Genomic DNA, 23,030 nt, shown 5'->3' on the forward strand with positions numbered 1-23,030 from the left:
GTAACTTCAACTCTCTCCACAACTTAGCCAAAATTACCTGTTTTACCCATGTTTTATAAGCAATACATTGACTGTAATGCATCTCTCATAAGTATCCCTCATTGACTGTGTGATAGATTGTGGTTTAAGAATAATGGGGCAGATTTACTATAATAAAAGGTTCCAGTTTTTGGCCCAATCTGCCTCCCCTGGTGAATGGGTGTGGTTTAGCAGAAAGTGGTGTGGTTTCATGGTAAAGGGGATTGGCTTTTTTCCAGTAAAATTAAACCAACCTAAAATTAAGTTCATTTAAGTAAATTAAGTAAATCCCAGTAAAATTAAGCCAACATAAATTGCATAAAAGTAGACTACAGAGTCTGAAGATTTATTGTCCACCATCAGCCACTATGATAAAATTTGTGTAGTATAAAACTCTGTGAATTTTAAGGCGTATTTACACATTTCAACTGAGCAGGCGATTATCGGATTATCGGAAAGGAACCTGGCTACTGCAATCACTTATTCTCATACAGATAAAAATTTTTCTGGGCAGGAGATCACTGTTAAGGGGTTGTCTCGTAATAGACTACTATAGTGGGATACTATCGGCGCTACCCAAGTTTGATGGCTGTCAAGCATGTAACCCATGGCACCTGTGCGGATTTGGTGTTACCGCCACAGATTGCATGCAGGCTTGCCTCTTCTTCTCCTCCTCAGCTGACTCCTCCTTTTCCACTGCTACTGCCTATTCCGCTGCACCCCCCAAGCTCCCCAGAACCTATTTGACGTGCCAGTTGAGACGTTGCCATTCTGTGTTGCGGCTGTTGTGCCTGGAAACCAAGAGCCACACTGTTCCTGCACTGCTTTCAGCTCTGTGGTCACAGGCTGATCAGTGGCTAACCCCGCTCAATTTGACAGTTGGTAAAGTGGTGTGCGACAACGGTGCCAATCTGCTGAGCGCGCTGAAGCAGGGCAAAATGACGCACGTGCCTGCATGGCACATTTCCTGAACTGAATCGTCTAGCGATTTGTTGCCAAATACCCCGGGGTCCAGGATGTCTTGCGGTAGGCCAGGAAAATCTGGCCATTTTAGAAGATCTTACATGGCTCGCCTTGCTGACGTTCAGTGTGCTCCAGCAGCAATGTGCTGTTAACGACTACCTGTACAAACTCTGCAGCAGGACAGGTTCTGGGAGCTTTTTTTCTTTTGACCGCGCCAGTGGCTGCTTATGCGCGATGCATGCAGACTTCTGCGGCCATTTGATGAGATCACCAAACTGGTCAGTCGCAGCCATGTCACCATCAGTGACATTGTACCTTACGCTTCTTTCTGGAGCGTGCATTGTGTTGTGTCATTGAACAAGCCATCAAGGAGCAGGAGCTGGAAGATGAGGAAGTCGCAATGCTGAATGAATTTCCAGGGGGGGCTACTCCATCTGAGACAAGTCGACAGGAGTCTGAAGAAAGTCAGATGGTGGCTGGTGGCTGGGGGGCGGAGAAGGAGGCAGAGGAGCAAGAAGGGCAGGCTTTGAGGGGGACTTTAAACTTTTCAGGGATCCCTGGTGTTGTCCGTGGCTGGGTTGGGAGGAGACTGAGGATAACATTCTTCTGGGTGATGAGCAGGAGCCAGGGCGCTCCACCGCTTCCAATTTAGTACAAATGGGGGCCTTCATGCTCTAGCATAAAGAGCAAGAACCAGTACTGGGTGGCAACATACTTAGACCCCCGGTACAAACACAAAATGGCAGACATGTTACCAGCATCACAGAGGGCTGTCAGAATGCAGCATTTCTAGGCCTTGCTGCGAGAAATGCTGCATTCTGCTGTTGCGGGCGCTGGCAGAGGAATTTCCACCCACAGTGAAACAGGTGCAGGTACCAATCCTACCGCGCCTACAAGAAGAGGGAGGTTTGAAGAAGTGTTGGTCACTTCGAATATAAGATTATTCTTGCAGCCAACCTATCGAGAGTCGCCCTACGGATCCAGCATCAGGGAACACCTAGACCAACAGGTGTCCGACTACATCGGGTTAACGGCCGATGTGGACGCTCTGAGAAGTAAGGAATCTCTGGACTACTTGGTGTGCAGGCTTGACCTGTGGCCAGAGCTGGCATAATTTGCCATGGAACTCTTGGCTTGCCCCTCGTCGAGTGTCCTGTCCGAAAGGACGTTCAGCGCAGCAGCGGGGATCGTGACTGATGAGCGCACTCGCTAGCTCACGACAGTGAGTCATTTCTAAAAATGAATGAGGCCTGGATCTCGGAGGAATTCAATACCTGTGACGACCATGTGTAATTGAATTTCCTCATGCCAGCCCACACATATCCGCCACCCCCCAGAACAAAGAATAGTCTGTCACGGATGGTGTACAGGAAACAAGACAATACCATATAAACAATGTCTCTCTGGATTCACAACTAAGAAACAAAGGGAGACCCCTGCAATAGACCTGCCGCTCTCCCTCACTGCTCAGCCTATGCGAACACCCCAAAGGTGGATGGCCGCATATCCACGTTCCTCGGCTATCTATTACCTGAAGACCCTACAATAGTGAAGGGACACGACAACCGGCTCCCTACACTGAAACGGAGGGAGTCAGGGTCACCTGGATCCAGAAAAGACAAAATCATAAATACATAAACAGCACTTATCTTGCAGACGACTGACGACAGAGGACTGAGGACTGGGAACTGGGAACAGCAAGCACACACACTCCAGGAAGTTGTATCAGCCGGACACTACTGCATTATGGGGAGGAACTTAAAGGGTAGCAATTAGTCCAACTGCATGACAGCTGATATAGACTAACGAGATGAGAAACTAAACCAAAACAAAGAAATTCAAGGAGGAGGATCTGAGAAGCTCCTGTGAGCGCTTCTCAGCTGTCTGGCTGTGACAGTACCCCTCCCTCTAGGAGTGGACTCCGGACACTCAGAGCCCACCTTCTCAGGATGGGACCTATGGAAAGCCCTGATGAGACGAGAGGCCTTAATGTCCGTCACTGGGACCCACATCCTCTCCTCAGGACCATAACCCTCCCAATGAACGAGGTACTGGAGGGAACCGCGGACAAGACGAGAATCCACAATCCTAGAGACCTGAAATTCAAGATTTCCATCAACCATAATCGGAGGAGGAGGCAAAGGCGAGGGTACAATAGGTTGAACATAAGGTTTCAATAAGGACTTATGAAAAACATTATGGATCTTCCAAGTTTGAGGAAGATCAAGACGGTAGGCAACAGGATTGATGACAGACAGGATCTTGTAAGGCCCAATAAACCTAGGACCCAACTTCCAGGAGGGAACCTTCAATTTGATATTCTTGGTAGACAACCACACCAGATCACCAACATTCAGGTCCGGACCAGGCACACGTCTCTTATCCGCCACACGCTTATATCTCTCACTCATGCTCTTTAGATTATCCTGAATCTTTTGCCAAATAGATGACAAAGACGAGGAGAATCTGTCCTCATCAGGCAAACCAGAAGAGCCCTCTCCCGAGAAAGTCCCAAACTGCGGATGGAACCCATATGCACCAAAAAATGGTGACTTATCAGAGGACTCCTGACTACGGTTATTTAAAGCAAACTCAGCAAGGGACAAAAAAGAACACCAATCCTCCTGATTCTCCGCCACAAAACAGCGCAGATATGTCTCCAGATTCTGATTGACGCGCTCTGTCTGGCCATTCGACTGCGGATGGAAAGCAGAAGAGAATGACAACCGAACCCCCAAGCGAGAACAGAAAGCCTTCCAGAATCTGGAAACAAACTGCGTGCCCCTATCAGAGACTATGTCTGAAGGAATCCCATGCAATTTGACAATGTGGTCAATAAATGCCTGCGCCAGCGTCTTAGCATTGGGCAAACCAGGAAAAGGGATAAAATGCACCATTTTGCTAAAACGGTCCACCACCACCAGAATCACAGACTTCCGAGGAACGAGGCAAGTCCGTTATGAAGTCCATGGACAGATGTGTCCAAGGACGGGAAGGAATGGGCAAAGGAAGGAGAGGACCAGATGGCCGTGAATGAGGGACCTTGGCACGAGCGCAAGTCTCGCAAGCTGCCACAAAACCCTCAATCGTCTTACGAAGCGCAGGCCACCAGAATCTCCGAGCGATGAGATCCAGTGTGGCTCTTGCCCCCGGGTGCCCAGCAAGGACCGTGTCGTGGTGTTCTTTAAAAATCTTGTGTCTCAAAGCGAGAGGCACAAACAACCTCCCAGGAGGACAAAGATCAGGAGCTTCTGACTGGGCTGCCTGCACCTCTGCCTCCAATTCAGGAAAAAGAGCAGAGACCACCACACCTTCAGCCAAAATGGGACCCGGGTCTTCAAAATTCCCACCTCCCGGAAAACAACGTGACAGGGCATCTGCCTTCACATTCTTAACCCCAGGGCGGAACGTAACAACAAAATTAAACCTTGAAAAGAACAAAGACCATCTGGCCTGTCTCGGGTTCAGACGCTTGGCTGACTCCAAGTAGGCCAGATTTTTATGGTCAGTAAACACGGTAATAGGGTGTCTGGCTCCCTCTAGCCAATGGCGCCATTCCTCAAAAGCCAACTTGATGGCCAACAATTCCCTATCTCCCACATCATAATTTCTCTCTGCGGAGGAGAGTTTCTTTGAGAAAAAGGCACACGGTTGCCATTTGGCAGGAGAGGAACCCTGAGACAAGACCGCACCCACCCCTACCTCAGAAGCATCAACCTCAACTATGAAGGGTAACGAAATATCAGGTTGTACTAGGAAGGGAGCGGAAGCAAAACTCTCCTTGATATTAGAAAAGGCTTTACGCGCCTCTTCCGACCAGGAAGAAAAATCTACCCCCTTTCTGGTCATATCAGTGAGTGGTTTAACAACAGAGGAATAATTCAAAATAAATTTCCTGTAATAATTGGCAAAGCCCAAAAAACACATCAGCGCCTTCTGATTCTCAGGAAGCTCCCACTCAAGCACAGTGCGGACCTTCTCGGGGTCCATGCGAAAACCAGAAGCGGAGACAAGAAACCCCAGAAATTGGATTTCTGGAACCGCAAACACACATTTTTCCAGTTTCGCGTATAATTTATTCTCCCGCAGGATGAGCAAGACCTGACGTAAGTGTTCCTTATGAGTCTTGAAATCAGGAGAAAAAATCAAAATGTCATCCAAATACACTAATACAAATTTTCCCATTAAATGATAAAAAATGCTGTTGACGAAATGCTGAAAAACGGGTGGGGCATTCATCAAACCAAAAGGCATAACCAAATTCTCAAAATGGCCCTCAGGGGTATTGAAAGCCGTCTTCCATTCGTCTCCTTCTCTGACCCTAACCAGGTTGTATGCCCCTCTTAGGTCTAATTTGGAAAAGACTTTAGCCCCAACAACCTGGTTAAACAGGTCCGGGATCAGAGGAAGCGGATAAGGATCACGAATAGTGATACTGTTCAGCTCCCTGAAATCCAGACAAGGTCTTAAAGAACCATCTTTTTTCTTAACAAAGAAAAAACCAGCGGCAACAGGTGACTTCGAGGGTCGTATGTGTCCTTTTCTCAGACTCTCAGAGATATAAGCCCGCATAGCGACCCTCTCAGGTTGGGAGAGATTGTATAAACGAGATTTAGGCAGCTTGGCGCCTGGGATGAGATTAATAGGGCAATCATACTCCCTGTGCGGAGGTAAACCCTGAACTCCACTCTCAGAGAAGACATCCAAAAATTCAGAGAGGAAAGGTGGTACAGTCTTAGTAGAAACCTCAGAAACAGATGTTATGAGGCAATTCTCTCTGCAAAAGTTACTCCAACCATTTATTTGCCTCGCTTGCCAATCAATGGTGGGGTTATGTTTAGTGAGCCAGGGTAGCCCCAACACTAGAGGAGTAGGCAAACCGCTAAGGACGAAACATGACACATCCTCAACATGAGCATCACTCACAAATAAACGGATATTGTGAACTATGCCCTTTAATGATTTCTGAGAAAGTGGAGCTGGATCAATAGCAAAAACAGGAATATCCTTTCCCAAAGTGCATACCTGGAAACCATGAGTTATTGCAAATTGATTATCAATGAGGTTGACAGCTGCTCCACTATCCACAAAAATCTCACAAAAAATGCTCTTGCTCTCTAGCGCCACCCTAGCAGGCAGGACAAAACGGGAACTACAAGCAAACGGAAAACCTTCAATTTCCGCCTCAACCCTGCCAATAGTAACAGACGGAACATTTTTAAAAGATTTTTTCCTTTTTGTCTCTTTATTACTCCCAGAAAACTGCCTGAATCTCCTAGAGGGACAAACATTTGCCAGATGATTTATACCTCCACAACAAAAACAAACCCTCCCCTGCGGGCTGAATCTTCTATTGTCAGAGGCAATCAACCCCAGCTGCATGGACTCCTGCTCAGAAGGGGCTGACAGCGACTGAGACCCCTGTGCACAGAATGAGACCGCTGCACTGTCCCAGGACTGAGTATGACAGGAAGGAGAGATCTCTCCTCTCTCTCTAAGACGCCTGTCAATACGAACAGCCTGAGACATAGCAGAATCCAAGGAGGTAGGTCTTTCATGAAAGGCAAATGCATCTTTTAATCCCTCTGAAAGACCATAGCAAAATTGACTTCGGAGTGCAGCATCATTCCAACCCGTATCTGCTGCCCATCTCCGAAATTCTGAACAGTATATCTCTGCGGATTGTTTACCCTGGCATAACAGACGTAGTCTAGACTCAGCCAGAGCAATACGATCCGGATCATCATATATCTGACCCAGGGCTAAAAAGAATTCATCCACTGAACGAAGGGGCCGTGCCCCCTCCGGCAGCGAAAAGGCCCAGGACTGAGCGTTACCCCTGAGCAGCGATATAATGATCCCCACCCTCCGTTCTTCATCACCAGAAGAATGGGGAAGAAGGCGAAAATGGAGTTTGCAAGCCTCTCTAAAACGCACAAAATTCTCACTACCCCCGGAGAACGTATCCGGGAGCGAGATCTTAGGCTCAGCACAAACTCCATGAACGCAAGCTGAACCGGTCACTTGAAACTGAGAAAAAGTCTTACGGAGATCAGCTACCTCCAAAGAAAGACCCTGAAAGCGTTCAGCCAAAAGTAAAACCGGATCCATGCTTGAGACGGTTTTGGCGGCTGATAATGTCACGGATGGTGTACAGGAAACAAGACAATACCATATAAACAATGTCTCTCTGGATCCACAACTAAGGAACAAAGGGAGACCCCTGCAATAGACCTGCCGCTCTCCCTCACTGCTCAGCCTATGCGAACACCCCAAAGGTGGATGGCCGCATATCCACGTTCCTCGGCTATCTATTACCTGAAGACCCTACAATAGTGAAGGGACACGACCACCGGCTCCCTACACTGACACGGAGGGAGTCAGGGTCACCTGGATCCAGAAAAGACAAAATCATAAATACATAAACAGCACTTATCTTGCAGACGACTGACGACAGAGGACTGAGGACTGGGAACTGGGAACAGCAAGCACACACACTCCAGGAAGTTGTATCAGCCGCACACTACTGCATTATGGGGAGGAACTTAAAGGGTAGCAATTAGTCCAACTGCATGACAGCTGAGATAGACTAACGAGATGAGAAACTAAACCAAAACAAAGAAATTCAAGGAGGAGGATCTGAGAAGCTCCTGTGAGCGCTTCTCAGCTGTCTGGCTGTGACATAGTCCTTGTCTTATGTATATACAGTACAGACCAAAGGTTTGGACACACCTTCTCATTCAAAGAGTTTTCTTTATTTTCATGACTATGAAAATTGTAGATTCACACTGAAGGCATCAAAACTATGAATTAACACATGTGGAATTATATACATAACAAACAAGTGTGAAACAACTGAAAATATGTAATATTCTAAGTTCTTCAAAGTAGCCACCTTTTGCTTTGATTACTGCTTTGCACACTCTTGGCATTCTCTCGATGAGCTTGAAGAGGTAGACCCCTGAAATGGTTTTCACTTCACAGGTGTGCCCTGTCAGGTTTAATAAGTGGGCTTTCTTGCCTTATAAATGGGGTTGGGACCATCAGTTGCGTTGAGGAGAAGTCAGGTGGATACACAGCTGATAGTCCTACTGAATAGACTGTTAGAATTTGTATTATGGCAAGAAAAAAGCAGCTAAGTAAAGAAAAAGGAGTGGCCATCATTACTTTAAGAAATGAAGGTCAGTCAGTCAGCTGAAAAATTGGGAAAACTTTGAAAGTAAGGGCTATTTGACCATGAAGGAGAGTGAAGGGGTGCTGCGCAAGATGACCTGGCCTCCAGTCACCGGACCTGAACCCAATCGAGATGGTTTGGGGTGAACTGGAACGCAGAGTGAAGGCAAAAGGGCCAACAAGTGCTAAGCATCTCTGGGAACTCCTTCAAGACTGTTGGAAGACCATTTCAGGGGACTACCTCTTGAAGCTCATCAAGAGAATGCCAAGAGTGTGCAAAGCAGTATTTAAAGCAAAAGGTGGCTACTTTGAAGAACCTAGAATATGACATATTTTAAGTTGTTTCACACTTGTTTGTTATGTATATAATTCCACATGTGTTAATTCATAGTTTTGATGCCTTTATAGTCATGAAAATAAAGAAAACTCTTTGAATGAGAAGGTGTGTCCAAACTTTTGGTCTGTACTGTATAGCGGCATAAAAGGCCTTTTCTGTCAGGTGAATGCCTAATTTTTGGGACCTCTACTCCAGTGGCCTACAGTAAAAATTTTATCCAGTGACTGCCTAATGTACCTTCAGTCACATAATCACTAGTTCTTTTCTGTCAGGTGAATGCCTAATTTTTGGGGACTGAACTGGCCTACTGTAAAATGTTTATCCAGTGACCACCTAATATACCTCCAGCCACATAATCACTAGTTCTTTTCTGTCAGTTAAATGCCTAACTTTTGGGGCCCATTCTCCTGTGGCCTAAAATAAAAAATTTCTAGGCTCCAGCAGTGCACATTTTTGAGAGTTTCCCTTTAAGTTGGATAAAAATGGCCCCTGATTAAAATACATATTTTTGGTGGGAATTTTTGCCATTGATCCCCCTCTGGTATGTCACTGTCTATTATGTAGGACTATTTGTGCACTTCTAGTAAGTATTTGGTGGCTGCAAATATGACCTGAAGGTTTTTAAGGTTCGCCTGCCATTAAAGTAAATGGGGCCCGCCGCAAACTTGCGGTTCGCTAACATTTGATCGTTCGCGAAACGTCCAAGCAGATGTTCATCCATCACTAACTGTGTGTAAATGCAGCTTTACTTTTAGGCAGTATTAGTAAATTTGGCCTTTCATTTCTAGAGTGTCTAGAACTTTTGCAGGATATGGATCACACTGGCTAGAAGATGGTTCATTGATGGAAGCACTTAGGTTTTTATATTTGGAACCATTCTATGGATGTTCTGTTTCTTTTTTTTTACCAGTGAGCCTCAAGCTGGAAGTGGTACAGCCGCTAAACACACAGCTTTGTGGGAACCTGCAAAAATGAATGTTTGACATGATTACTTTCTGGTTATATATTAATTTCATATATGCTCTATAATACTTGGGGGTTCAATCCTATGAACAGATTTACATAAAATACATTTTATTTCTATATTGCAAAATATCTGCCTCTCTGTCTTATTGCAAACATCTGCACTAACATGTTATTGTGTGGTTAAAATATTTTCTCTACGGGTGGGCCATTTTGTTTTATTTGTACAGTGCAACGTTGTAACTCAGCATAATCCATATTCTAAATATTGTTCTCTGAAGGATCAAATTCCGTTAATGTGTCTTGTGACAACAAGATTGATGGTAAATAGTTAGCTTGCCATATTACAATAGTGGCATATCTGAGTGTAGTAACCTGTAGAATGAGGGAGCAGGGAAGAGATTCTACCATACAGAAGAAATTACATGCAAATATATAGTGTTTTATATCCATTCAATTGTTTGGAGAAATACATTTGCCTGAAGAGTTGAACATTTAGAATTTCTTAACAGTGAACCCCCAAATGTAAAAAAAAGTGATAAAGACTTCTCACTAGAAAAAAAAATGCTTGAAATTTGGAAACTAGAGATTTCAATCTCATGTGACTGTTTATGACTATATCAAGTCCTCACATTTCAGGTTCTTGGACCCTTTTTAGCTTGTGATAACAACATATCAACTAAAGAGATGAAACAGAATGACAACACCTTTTGGTCCTACATAATGGTATCCATACAGCTTGTTATTTTTAAGGCTCTTCCATTCCAATATACATCTACTCATAATATGGTAGCACATTTAGGTTGCGCAGGCTGCTCACAGTAGTACAAACAACATGGGGTCTTTCATTGTCCTGTTGAAAAATGGCTCCTGAGACACTTTGCAGAAATGTCCTTGCCACTGGTGCCCTAACCAAATCAAGATAATGTTGAGCTGTTAGTGTACCTGAAATGAAGACTAGAGGGGTCTAGCTACCATGCACTATGCCACCCCACACCCTAATCCTGGGAGTAGGACTAAAGTGATGTTCGCTTGTGTAAGTCTCTTTATGTCATTGTCCACATGGTCTCCAGGCCAATATCTGGCTATCATTGCATCTGAGACAAAATCAGGACTCATTGTTGAAGCGGATAGACTTCCATTATAGCCTCCGTTGCCATCTTGCTGTGCACCATGATAGCCTTTGTAATTGGCCACCCTAGGCTTGGGACGTTATGTCCAATTTCACTTGTGGTACAGAATTACAATTCTTGTAATCAGATGAGCTGTCTGTGCAGAGATTAAATTTTGTGCACTTGTTGCTGTCGTTCAAGTTCGCCATTGCTCTCCTAAGCACCAGGACACACAGTGTTGAACAGTGCTGACATTTTGGCCTATGCACTTAGTGATCTGCTGGAGTGATAAACTAAAGTCTCTCAGTTCAAGGATTCTGTCCCTCTGAGATTGTGATAAGTGGTGATAACTGGCCCATCGATGAACAGGAGGCATTGCACAATCATTCCACACAACTTGATCTTATTTTTGAACTTTCATGTAGCTAAAAAAAAAATGTTACTTTCAGTTTTTTTTTTTATATCATTCCCACACACCCCAGATTGGAGCTAGGTGCTTGAAAATTGAATCATTTGCAGATTTTAGCAACACCTGCTCTTTCTCAACTTGTATAACTTTACAGCTTGTTTTTCTTGGTCTTGCAATTTGAATGTTGAGTGTAGAAAAATAATTGTCGATGCAAAAACATTTCCAGGATAAAGCCTGTACAAGTTAAAGAAGCACTCCAGTTTTTTTGTATTTTATTTTAGATATAATGCTAACTAACCACCAATATTCTAGCAGTGTGATATGCTACACCCTGAGTTGCATTCATAGATGTGAACCTTTTCTTATCAGATCATGTGATCTCAAGTCTGACCAGCAGCCCAGGGCTTGCTCTAAAGTGTAAACAGGAACCCTATCTCTCCCCTGTGGCTGATTTCCTGTGAACTACAGGATGACATCATCACCAATCAAATACCTCCTGGCAGCTTTTAGGCCCCTCCTCTTCCCACGCTCCATGTTCCTCTGTATATCCCTGTATTCTGTTGAAGATATAATGTGTCACCTATCTAAAGGACCAGGAGTGCAGATTTTTAATAGGTGAGTGTATACAGTGGTTATCTGAAGTTATATAAACCCATTGATTGTATCACATAAGAGAACATGAAGACCCTGCAGTGTGAAGGGAGTCATGGCTGCCATTACACAGAGCAGTGCAGGGTGGTAAGACTCTCCTCCCTAGGCAAAACCAGGCCTGATGGGAAATGTGGGAGTTATTAGGACAACCATATCTGAGGGGAAGAAGGAATCAAGATGGCAGGAAACCCCCAAATTACACATAAAAACAGGTATATAAAGCCTATATCTTATTCTTTAATAATAGCCCAGTCTGCACTATATAGGCAAGGAAAAGAGTGCTTCATTAGTGTACATACAAAGTAACTGCAGAATTGCCATTGGAAAAATGTTACTTCTCACATTTATTTAGAGTTTGGCAATATACCAACTATTAACTATTGACTGGTACTATAAACCTACATGTATAAAGGCATTTTACCATATTGTTTTAATCAGAAACGTATGAATTATATAATAAAGTATATGAAGAGTTTACTCCCTTTTTTTACCCTGGTTTGCGGTTATGAAACAAATCACTAAAACATATGCCAAGTTACAGACATGCTATAATTTGCAACTCATTTTAGTCCCCCAGGGCCTTTTTTGGTGACTGTATATTACCGTATATACTCGAGTATAAGCTGACCCGAGTATAAGCCGAGCCCCTAATTTTACCCCCAAAAAATGGGAAAAATTATTGACTCGAGTATAAGACTAGGGTGGGAAATGCAGCTATAATGCAGAGTGTATGTGTATATAATGCACACACTCTACATTATATACACACATCTGCAAGAGGGTGACTCCCTGTATTTAATGCAGAGTGTGTGCATTATATACACACACACTCTGCATTAAATACAGGGAGCCATCCACAGATCTCCCCCCCTAAACAGTGTCATCCACAGATCCCCCTACAGTGCCATCCACAGATCTCCCTACAGGGCCATCCACAGATCCCCCTACAGTGCCATCCACAGATCCCCCTACAGTGCCATCCACAGATCCCCCTACAGTGCCATCCACAGATCCCCCTACAGTGCCATCCACAGATCCCCCTACAGTGCCATCCACAGATCCCCCTACAGTGCCATCCACAGATCTCCCTACAGTGCCATCCACAGATCCCCCTACAGTGCCATCCACAGATCTCCCTACAGTGCCATCCACAGATCCCCCTACAGTGCCATCCACAGATCCCCCTACAGTGCCATCCACAGATCCCCCTACAGTGCCATACACAGATCCCCCTACAGTGCCATACACAGATCCCCCTCCCCGACGCTAACAGCAGTATTCTTACTTTCTTTGCTCCGGTAATACAGGCAGTGCGGGGAGCGGCGCTCACTCATTGACGTCACGCGCCTTCTCCCACTAGGCGGCGCATGCGCGTGACGTCAGTGAGTGAGCGCCGCCCCCCGCACTGCCTGTATTACCGGAGCTAGACTAGACTTGAGTATAAGACGAGGAGGCTTTTTGAGCACAAAAATATGTGCCAAAAAACTCGTCTTATACTCGAGTATATACGGTATTTGAATGTAGGATGCACCATGGCACACAACATGTCGTGCAGCTACTGAAGGATAATAGGTTTCCATGTCCCAGATCAGGCTCTGACCTGTCATAATAGTGCAATGCAACTGTATATCCCTAAGCCCCCTATGTTTCAATCCTTTGCAAGTGTTTTAAAAATATTGTGATGCTTTGTAAATCTGATGTTTAGTCTCACTGCCATTCTTTTCAGTGCAGAAAACTGCCACAGTTGTGCTGATTGATATTGCAAAGTGTATTTAGATAGCGTATGGAATGGACATGCAGGTATTCACATTACACACATGTGCAGAAGCTGCCCTAGAGATCTGGGCCAAATTTTAATAGGGTGGAAATAAAATGTATGCTCATTTCTGGCCCTTAGTCAAATGAAAGCTTTTTTTACCCAATCTTATGTAACCCTTGTAAGAATTATTGTGATTTGTCAATGCATATTACATTTCTTTAATATTTTTTGTTTTATATTTTCCACTTTGCTATTTTGGATGTTATGTACCGGTAGCTATAGAAAACCTGGGACTGGAATATAAGAAAGCAAGAGGCTGATACATTCTACTTTGACAAACCAGTTCCTTAAACTTTCTGCATAGAGATTATTAAAACAGTGGATAATCATTTGTCCATGGCTAGCATTTCTGGCAGTTTATGCCTGTGACAGCTACTATAGTTTTATTCTTTTTGAGACATTATAATGCAGCAACTGTAATATAGACAACATTGATTAATGAGCTCGTCTTGGTTTCAAATGCTGTCATTGTCAGATGACTCTTAAAATGCCAGACACAATCACAAACCAGGATCCAGACAGTATAATTACAAGTCCTGGTTCTATGTGCAACCAATCAGAGGGATGATCTGTTCGCTCTGACTTCACCTAAACCGTTGAGTCACATGGCAGGTTTCATCCAAACAATGAACTACTTGTTTCATTAGTAATTACCCATCTTGGTGCCACTGCCAGCTTTAGATTCATCTCCGCTTCATCTATCCATTTTAACAGATTTATTGCACCTGAACAAAAATATTTAAGCTTGTATTGTTTCCCTTCCAAATTTTTGAACTTATTGCGGATGGAATGAACTGTAGTATCAATGAGCCTGACTCACAATAGGATTCAGGCTGAATTTAGGCAGAGATTGAGTAAATCTAGACAACATAATGACATTTGCAGAATACAGTTTATAAAAAAGTGATTTGTTACAATTTGGGACATTGTTCTTTTGCAATGGTTTATATGATGTTTTCATAGAAAACACATGCATGGGAGTCTTCACTCTAATATAATCCACCAGACGTGTGCTTTATATCAATAATACTTTCTCCACATCAAAGTCAGAGTCAGCAGGACGTCCACTTTGGATAGGATCCCAGCTATCTCACTACAGCTCATTGTTATTACAGCATGAGGCCAATATGCCATGAGTAATATGTAATTCTTTATTATCCTAATGCCTTTCATGGTTTATTGATCCATTAATTTATTGGTGAAATTCTAGTAAAATTCCACTTAGTAATACCCTGTGTATATTATTTAGATCTCTTGAGGTCGTGCAGACAGTATGCCAGAATAGTGAGCATGTCCATTTATTGACATCTTTATCTTCCCTGGTTTCGGTAACCTATATTCTAATGCATAGGGAACATTCCAGCTGGAGATGACATTCATAAAAATGTACCCACTATGGGGATGGCACTGCCATTAGGTCTTGCTATTTGCTGTACAATTTATGATTTACACTCTGCCACTGGAATTACATGAAGCAACAACTTTTACTAAAGGAGAATTGTCAGAAGATCATATATGTGAAGTGTCGCAGATTTAGATCTTAAAAACTGGTTTCAATAATGATAATGTGGTCAACCCCATCCAGTGCCTTTCAAGTTTCAATGACATAGGCCATCCAAATGTTGGTGGCACCTGCTTACAATGTAGAGTATGGTGTTTTCTAGTATTTGAAAAATCGGAAAGGTGCCACCAATAGTTTAATTTTTATAGTTTTTTAAAAAAAAATCTTTGGACCTTTGGATTATTTGACTTTATGGAACAACTGGATTGACTTTAGAGTTATGTTGTATTAGAATTTACCAATTTCAGAGTTGCTGACCATTGAATGTTAGATACATCTGCTACATGTCCCATTGAATAGATTGAATGTCATTATGATTGTTTAGTTTTGGAGTGGTCTGGGAGGTAGTCTTCATGATAGATCATCAGTATCAGATTAGTGGGGGTCTGACTCCTGGAACCTCTGGAGATCAGCTAGTTAAAGATGCTGTGTTGCTCCATTGAATAATGCAGCCTCTTTCTAAGCCAGTAACGTCACATTCATTGGTCATTTGGCCTACATGCAATCTCGTTCAGCTGAATGGACCTGGGCTGCAACACCAAGCACAGCCACTGTACAATCCACTCTGTAAGCTGTGAGGAGACCCTTTCCTACAACTGATCAGCGGGAGTGTCGGGAGTCGGACAACACCGATACCATATTGATGGCCCATCCTGAGGATATGTCATCAATATTTTACGAACGCAAAGCCTCTTTAACAATATGGCACAATAAACACCATCATTTACCATCTCTAAGCATGTGCCAAGCTAAGACTGTAGGTTTGCTCTGGACAAATATTCTCTACAGGTTTTTATATTAAGATGAGTTTTTACTACTTTGAGTAACTATATCATGCAGCACAATGTGAATTTACAGTAGATATTTTGGTGTCATGGATTAAAGTCACATAAAGATGTCCAAATGATTTTAAAACTGAAGACTTAGATCATTCTTATTTTTTCAACTGGAAAAATGGAACAAAGATGAGTCAGAAATTCATGGAATAATTGCCCTTGCCACATAAAAAAAATTGCAATTTGACCCTGTTTCCAGTTCTGTACATCAGGTTACAGAATATTTACAGTATGACTGTAGCAGCTAAGCAAAAAAAAAATCATAGAAAGGTTTTACAGGCTCAGACTTAGGTTTACCTAGGTTACCATAGCATTAAGCTATATACACTTCAGGTTATTCCCTGGTTCATTTACAAGCTGCGTGATGCAATAAATGTGAAGTTTGCCAAATCCTTACTTATTATGGGAATAATAGATGTTCCCCAAAATCCCCCTTTTATCATTATATAGCAGCTATCAATATCGCAGCAGCTGGAAGGACTATCATTATTTCCTCCATGTGACAATTCTGTATAAATTAATACAAAATTGTCCTATACAGGGTTTAAAGATTTATTGCAGATGGAAATACATGGCAATTACCTTTTTCCTGTCTGTAAGAAAGCAATGAAAACATGTAGCTCACATGTTACATTTTATGTGTTACATTTTATTTAATATACAGTAGTTTTCTGGGTTTGGGTTCCCCATTTATCAGCGAGAGTAGAGCATGGTTACAAACATCTCTCCATCTGGAAGAACCATCATGTCCATGTCCATGACTGGTCATTAATTTTATTTCAAGCTATGTAATTCTTCTTTTAACCAGTGGTGGTACTTTGAGAAAATTGTACTCTCCACAAATATTCTATATAGCAGGGAATTTTCATGCCATATAAACATTTTCAAAATTTCAATACAAACTTTTGTTGGAAAATGGCAAAAATAAAAAATCCGCTAGTATTTACCCATAGATACAGCACTGCTGGTCTGGTTCCCCCCGACCTCCATCCAGTTGAGACGGTAGCATAAAGTCAACGGCATTTGACCAATGCTGAGGCTAATGATTGGCTGCAATGGTCATGCATTCTCGATGTGATGTCACCATTGTGGTACTGGAACTTTGTTTTCCAGGCACTTGCACTGAGACATTGCACTACAATCAATTATAGCTTTTTAACTTCTGTAGGAAGGCGCAAGGGTCCGTCATTGACGGAAGGTACGTGTCACCGAGGTTCCTGTCCTCGGTGAGATAAGAAGCGGTAATTTTCTGTGTCAGCGGCAGCTAGTCCTCGCTGACACTGTTCTACTTAATTGTGGTATTTCAAGCACATGTGCAAACAGACAATGCAACGTTTCGGCTGTCCTCAGCCTTTGTCAAGCATGGCTGATGAAAGCCGTGACAAACGTTGCATTGTCTGTTTGCACATATGCTTTGAATACCACAATAAAGGAGATCATTGGAGATGCTGCTGTAACACCTTTGTTCTTCAATCGTTCTGTGTCCACTTGGGATCCGTGGTGTTGGATACAGCTGTTGCATTCCACATACAAGCTCTGGGATACCGTTGTGTGCTGCTTCTACTTACCTCGATTTAATGTTCTACTTAGTGTGGCTGTAAAGCCAATCCGGGCCGGTTCTTATTGGGAGCAGCCAAAGAGCAGGGTGGGTGGCTGTTCCCCACGTCCAGGCCAGGTTTTGGGCTGGGGTTTAAAAACCCAGCCAGCAGCTCAGCTGGGGGTGGATTACCCTGCATTTGAAAGTGGAGCTGTGGAAACTCTGTGTTTGAGAGCCGCATGAGAGACGTCTGCTGGGAGTCAGGCGCCCCAAAGCCCTGTGGAGTGCCAGAAGATTTGTGTGATTCTGGGTGTAATTAACACCAGGACCCTGTGATGCATTTGTTTTTCTTTTCTGCCTTTTTGTGTGAATAAACACTGGACTTTTGTTTTTTAACCATGGTCTTGCCTCTGTATTACGTCCGCTTACCCTGCCTACCAGAGCAAATCCCTACACTTCCTACATATACAGTAAATCTTACACCTTTTCTGACTTATCTTCTATGTACACATTATCTGTCATGTTTTGGTGGGCTGTAATGACATTATCTTGCCTTAAAAGTGTATGCTCAATTACCATACGACTGCATATGTAGCCCCACCGTAATTTTGCTGCTTCTAAAGAGTGTTCATTGATATCTTTTGAAAAAACAATAAAAACTGAATTTAAAAAACTGAAAAATATGAACCCACATATAACTGTTGTTTTGCTGTGTCGGTAACAAACTATTAAATTATCATATCATATATGATAATGCTTAATGATTAAAGGCTATGAACACATTTGGGGGCAGTGTTTTATTATGATTACATTGTACTCATTTTGGATAAAAATATATTTTTTAATTGGTCTTAATTTTTTTTTTAAATCCCCATTTTTATATTCAGAAAGAATATTACTGTATATGACTTTTATGAGCTGTCATGAATTCTGAGATAAGGGCTACAGACTGAATCATCAGAACAGCAACATAATGGGACCCAGTGTAACACAGAAGGTGACAGTTTGAAAATAGACTGAATCTTAAAGGCTGTGTACACCTTTTCCGGGAAATTTTGCAGGCAAAATGACTTAAATGCAATCATAAAAAATGCCCCAAAAGTTGTTTAAAGCCTTTAAGGCCCAAACAGGGCCTGGGTGGGTAAGGGGTTTAACAGTGAGTGTTAGACTATTGTACAAACCCTGTAGCCTTATGCCACATGTCTATATTAATTTATTAATTAACTTTTATATAGTAGCTATCCTCCCAGCCTATGCTATGGCTGGTCATTTTGAGGATCAGTGCCTTTCTTTTTCATGGCATCAGAAGGTAGAAGCTGAATGACTTTCATAAATACAATTACATTTTAGCATCATATAGGTTCAACTCATTTCTAAATGTTCTGTACATAGGGGTTGCATTTCACTATGCTAAGGATGTATATATTATATCATTGTTAGCATTATACAAAATCCTTGCAGAAACAACCATTAAGTCTGCATTATAAACTCATGTCTGGTTGTTTGCTTTCACAGCTGTGTCCTGGTAACAACAGAGGCACCAGAGCAGTGCAGTGCGCATCCTACAACAACAAGCCATTTATGGGCCGACTGTATGAATGGGAGCCATTTTCAGAAGGTGACATTATAATTATTATACTCTATTATTATCACTATTATTGCAGTTATTAAACTTTAAAAACCAGTGTACACTTTTATTTCTGTATCATAACAGTGAATCTTACATCCCCATGAATCTAAATTAAGAAACCTCCTTTTGCTAAACATTTGAGTAGTTTTAGGCCTTTTTCTTCGCTATCTTAACACACACAGGAATAACACAAAAGCAGCATTAAAAAGCATCAAGAACCAAAACAAAGCAATCATGATTAAAGCATGGATTAGCAGACAACCTACTATGGCAGCCTGGAGCCTTCACAAGAGGCCGATGCTGCAATAGCAACCAATTGTAGTCCCATGATTTCTCAACAGGGGATTTCTGCCCCTCTGTCTAACCATGGTCACCATGGCATCTGATGGGTTAAATGACTGGAGATGGAGTTAACTCCAATCCTGGGCATTGCAGCCAAGTGCCAGCTATATTACACAGCCAACACCTGCCTCGTATGGAGCGCAATCACCTGATGATCCCGCACAATACTCCTCCTATGCCCTATGTTGGAGTACTATTACATCAGTTATTGTGAAGAGGCTAAAGGAGTTTTCCAACAAAAATTTGATGCCTGATCGCTTGGACCACAAGAATGGTGATCATGTGTTTCCCCATTTGAATGAAGCATCAGTTGCACATTTGCTGATGCTCTACTATCTCCAACTGTCCCATGAAATTGAATTGAGCAGCACAGATATGAGCAATAGACTTTTCTTGAAAGCAGGGAAAACGGGACTCTGCTTTTCTGATCGATGGGGCCCCAATGGTTAGGTCCCACTGATCAGACATGCATCCCTTGTCCTGTGGATAAGGGGATAAATGATTTTTGTGGGAAAACCTCTTTATGCTTAATTCATTTAATATTATATATACTAATGTTCCTGAAGGAGCTATAGTTTGTTTTCTAGTATTTTACATCTGTATTTTATGCTGTATTTTCTTACTCTTAAAATAGGGATCATATTTCATTTTGTTTCTCAAACTAAATATTCTATCATAACAATGTATTTTTTTCTTTCGCTTAAATCGGTTGTCCATTCTCGCCATTTCTAAAGTAAGATGGGACTATGAGCCAAGCACCAGGTGGTCCTGGTGGGCCAGTGCTCCACTGTTTCCATACTTCCAATTTTTGTGTATAGGAGCCACAAAAACAGCTTAGAATAGCAAGCTGTGCTGCTTCTGAAGTACCTTTGAATAACTTAATATCCTACATAACTTAATATCCTGGATATAAAACACATAGCCATTCCATGGCTCTAGAGAACCAAACCAATAAATAATTTGATCATTTTTTTCCTCCAATTATTGTGTTAACGGTCCTGAACAGTCACATCTAAGGCTACTTTCACACTAGCGGCAAGGAACTCCGGCCGGCTGTTTCGGTGGGTGAACAGCCTGTCGGATCCGTGCTGCCGCTAGTGCACGCGTGCCCGCAGACTACCGCTCCGGCCCCACTGACCGGCGGCAGCACGGCAAACATGCCGATAAATTGACGGAATAAAACTATGACATGTAAGTAGTACGACTTGACAGTAAGTAGTGTTACAGTTAATTATACCATAATGCATGTTCAGGAAGAAAGCTGCTCTAAATCTATTGAAATCAGTTTTCCAGGTGTCCGAATCATTTTTGAGTTTGGTAAGTAAAATATATCCAAGTTTAAAGATGAACCTCTCTTGTTTCTTACATAATCAATTTTTAATGATGTTCTTGTTTGCCAACTATTGTCCTCTTGTCCAAGGGAAATCTCATTTCTTGTCCCCTTGGGGACCTGGATGGCATTTTATATCCATCTGATTAATTCTCTCTTTGTATCCAATCCAAAGCTTAATGTCCTGCTGCTTCAGACAAACATTAGATTTTCTAATGAAAACATAGTGTACTTGAGGTATTGTATGAAGTTCAGCTAAGCCAGGTTAGAATTATTAAAGTTTTAATGTGTATGTGTAGAAAGATTTTTACCAGTATCTGACATCTATAAAATATAAGTTAGCTATAGCAAGTGGCTTACACCCTGTACAGAATTATTAGGCAAATGAGTATTTTGACCACATCATCCTCTTTATGCATGTTGTCTTACTCCAAGCTGTATAGGCTCGAAAGCCTACTACCAATTAAGCATATTAGGTGATGTGCATCTCTGTAATGAGAAGGGGTGTGGTCTAATGACATCAACACCCTATATCAGGTGTGCATAATTATTAGGCAACTTCCTTTCCTTTGGCAAAATGGGTCAAAGAAGGACTTGACAGGCTCAGAAAAGTCAAAAATAGTGAGATATCTTGCAGAGGGATGCAGCACTCTTAAAATTGCAAAGCTTCTGAAGCGTGATCATCGAACATCAAGCGTTCATTCAAAATAGTCAACAGGGTCGCAAGAAGCGTGTGGAAAAACCAAGGCGCAAATAACTGCCCATGAACGAGAAAAGTCAAGCGTGCAGCTGCCAAGATGCCACTTGCCACCAGTTGGCCATATTTCAGAGCTGCAACATCACTGGAGTGCCCAAAAGCACAAGGTGTGCAATACTCAGAGACATGGCCAAGGTAAGAAAGGCTGAAAGACGACCACCACTGAACAAGACACACAAGCTGAAACGTCAAGACTGGGCCAAGAAATATCTCAAGACAAATTTTTCTAGGTTTTATGGACTGATGAAATGAGAGTGAGTCTTGATGGGCCAGATGGATGGGCCCGTGGCTGGATTGGTAAAGGGCAGAGAGCTCCAGTCCCGACTCAGACGCCAGCAAGATGGAGGTGGAGTACTGGTTTGGGCTGGTATCATCAAAGATGAGCTTGTGGGGCCTTTTCGGGTTGAGGATGGAGTCAAGCTCAACTCCCAGTCCTACTGCCAGTTTCTGGAAGACACCTTCTTCAAGCAGTGGTACAGGAAGAAGTCTGCATCCTTCAAGAAAAACATGATTTTCATGCAGGACAATGCTCCATCACACGCGTCCAAGTACTCCACAGCGTGGCTGGCAAGAAAGGGTATAAAAGAAGAAAATCTAATGACATGTCCTCCTTGTTCACCTGATCTGAACCCCATTGAGAACCTGTGGTCCATCATCAAATGTGAGATTTACAAGGAGGGAAAACAGTACACCTCTCTGAACAGTGTCTGGGAGGCTGTGGTTGCTGCTGCACGCAATGTTGATGGTGAACAGATCAAAACACTGACAGAATCCATGGATGGCAGGCTTTTGAGTGTCCTTGCAAAGAAAGGTGGCTATATTGGTCACTGTTTGTTTTTGTTTTGTTTTTGAATGTCAGAAATGTATTTTTGTGAATGTTGAGATGTTATATTGGTTTCACTGGTAAAAATAAATAATTGAAATGGGTATATATTTGTTTTTTGTTAAGTTGCCTAATAATTATGCACAGTAATAGTCACCTGCACACACAGATATCCCCCTAAAATAGCTAAAACTAAAAACAAACTAAAAACTACTTCCAAAAATATTCAGCTTGATATTAATGAGTTTTTTGGGTTCATTGAGAACATGGTTGTTGTTCAATAATAAAATTAATCCTCAAAAATACAACTTGCCTAATAATTCTGCACTCCCTGTATATGCGCATCCGTGTTACATGTTAGATTTCATTTAAAAGTGTGGTTCAAAGTTTATGTTAAAATTATCCAGGATGAGTGTGATGTTGAAGAATGATATTTATATATTTATATATTCTGGTAAAGTAATTAACACTGAAGAGGACAGTATAAAGCTACAGAAAATCTGGATAGATTGGAGGCTTGGGCAGATAAGTGGCAGATGAGGTTTAACACTGACAAATGTAAGGTTATGCACATGGGAAGGAATAATGCAAGTCACCTGTACATACTAAATGGTTAAAACACTGGGTAACACTGACATGAAAAAGGACCTATGAATTTTGTTAAACAGCAAAACAAAATTCCTATGGGTATATGTAAAAAGACACCCCAAAACACATTGCCCAACTTCTCCTGAGTACGGCGATACCACATGTGTGACACTTTTATTTG

The 23,030-nt window shown here is 42.3% G+C and overlaps 1 protein-coding gene across 1 annotated transcript in view; it reads left to right on the plus strand.

Annotated features, from left to right (window-relative positions):
• Positions 1-23,030, plus strand: part of THSD4 (thrombospondin type 1 domain containing 4) — a 750,309-nt gene that overhangs the window by 213,750 nt on the left and 513,529 nt on the right. Inside the window, 1 exon segment of the mRNA XM_040413864.1 lies at positions 18,895-18,997. Coding sequence (XP_040269798.1) covers positions 18,895-18,997 — 103 coding nt within the window.

The sequence above is a fragment of the Bufo bufo genome, chromosome 1 (genome assembly GCF_905171765.1).
Source record: "Bufo bufo chromosome 1, aBufBuf1.1, whole genome shotgun sequence".
NCBI lineage: Eukaryota > Metazoa > Chordata > Amphibia > Anura > Bufonidae > Bufo > Bufo bufo.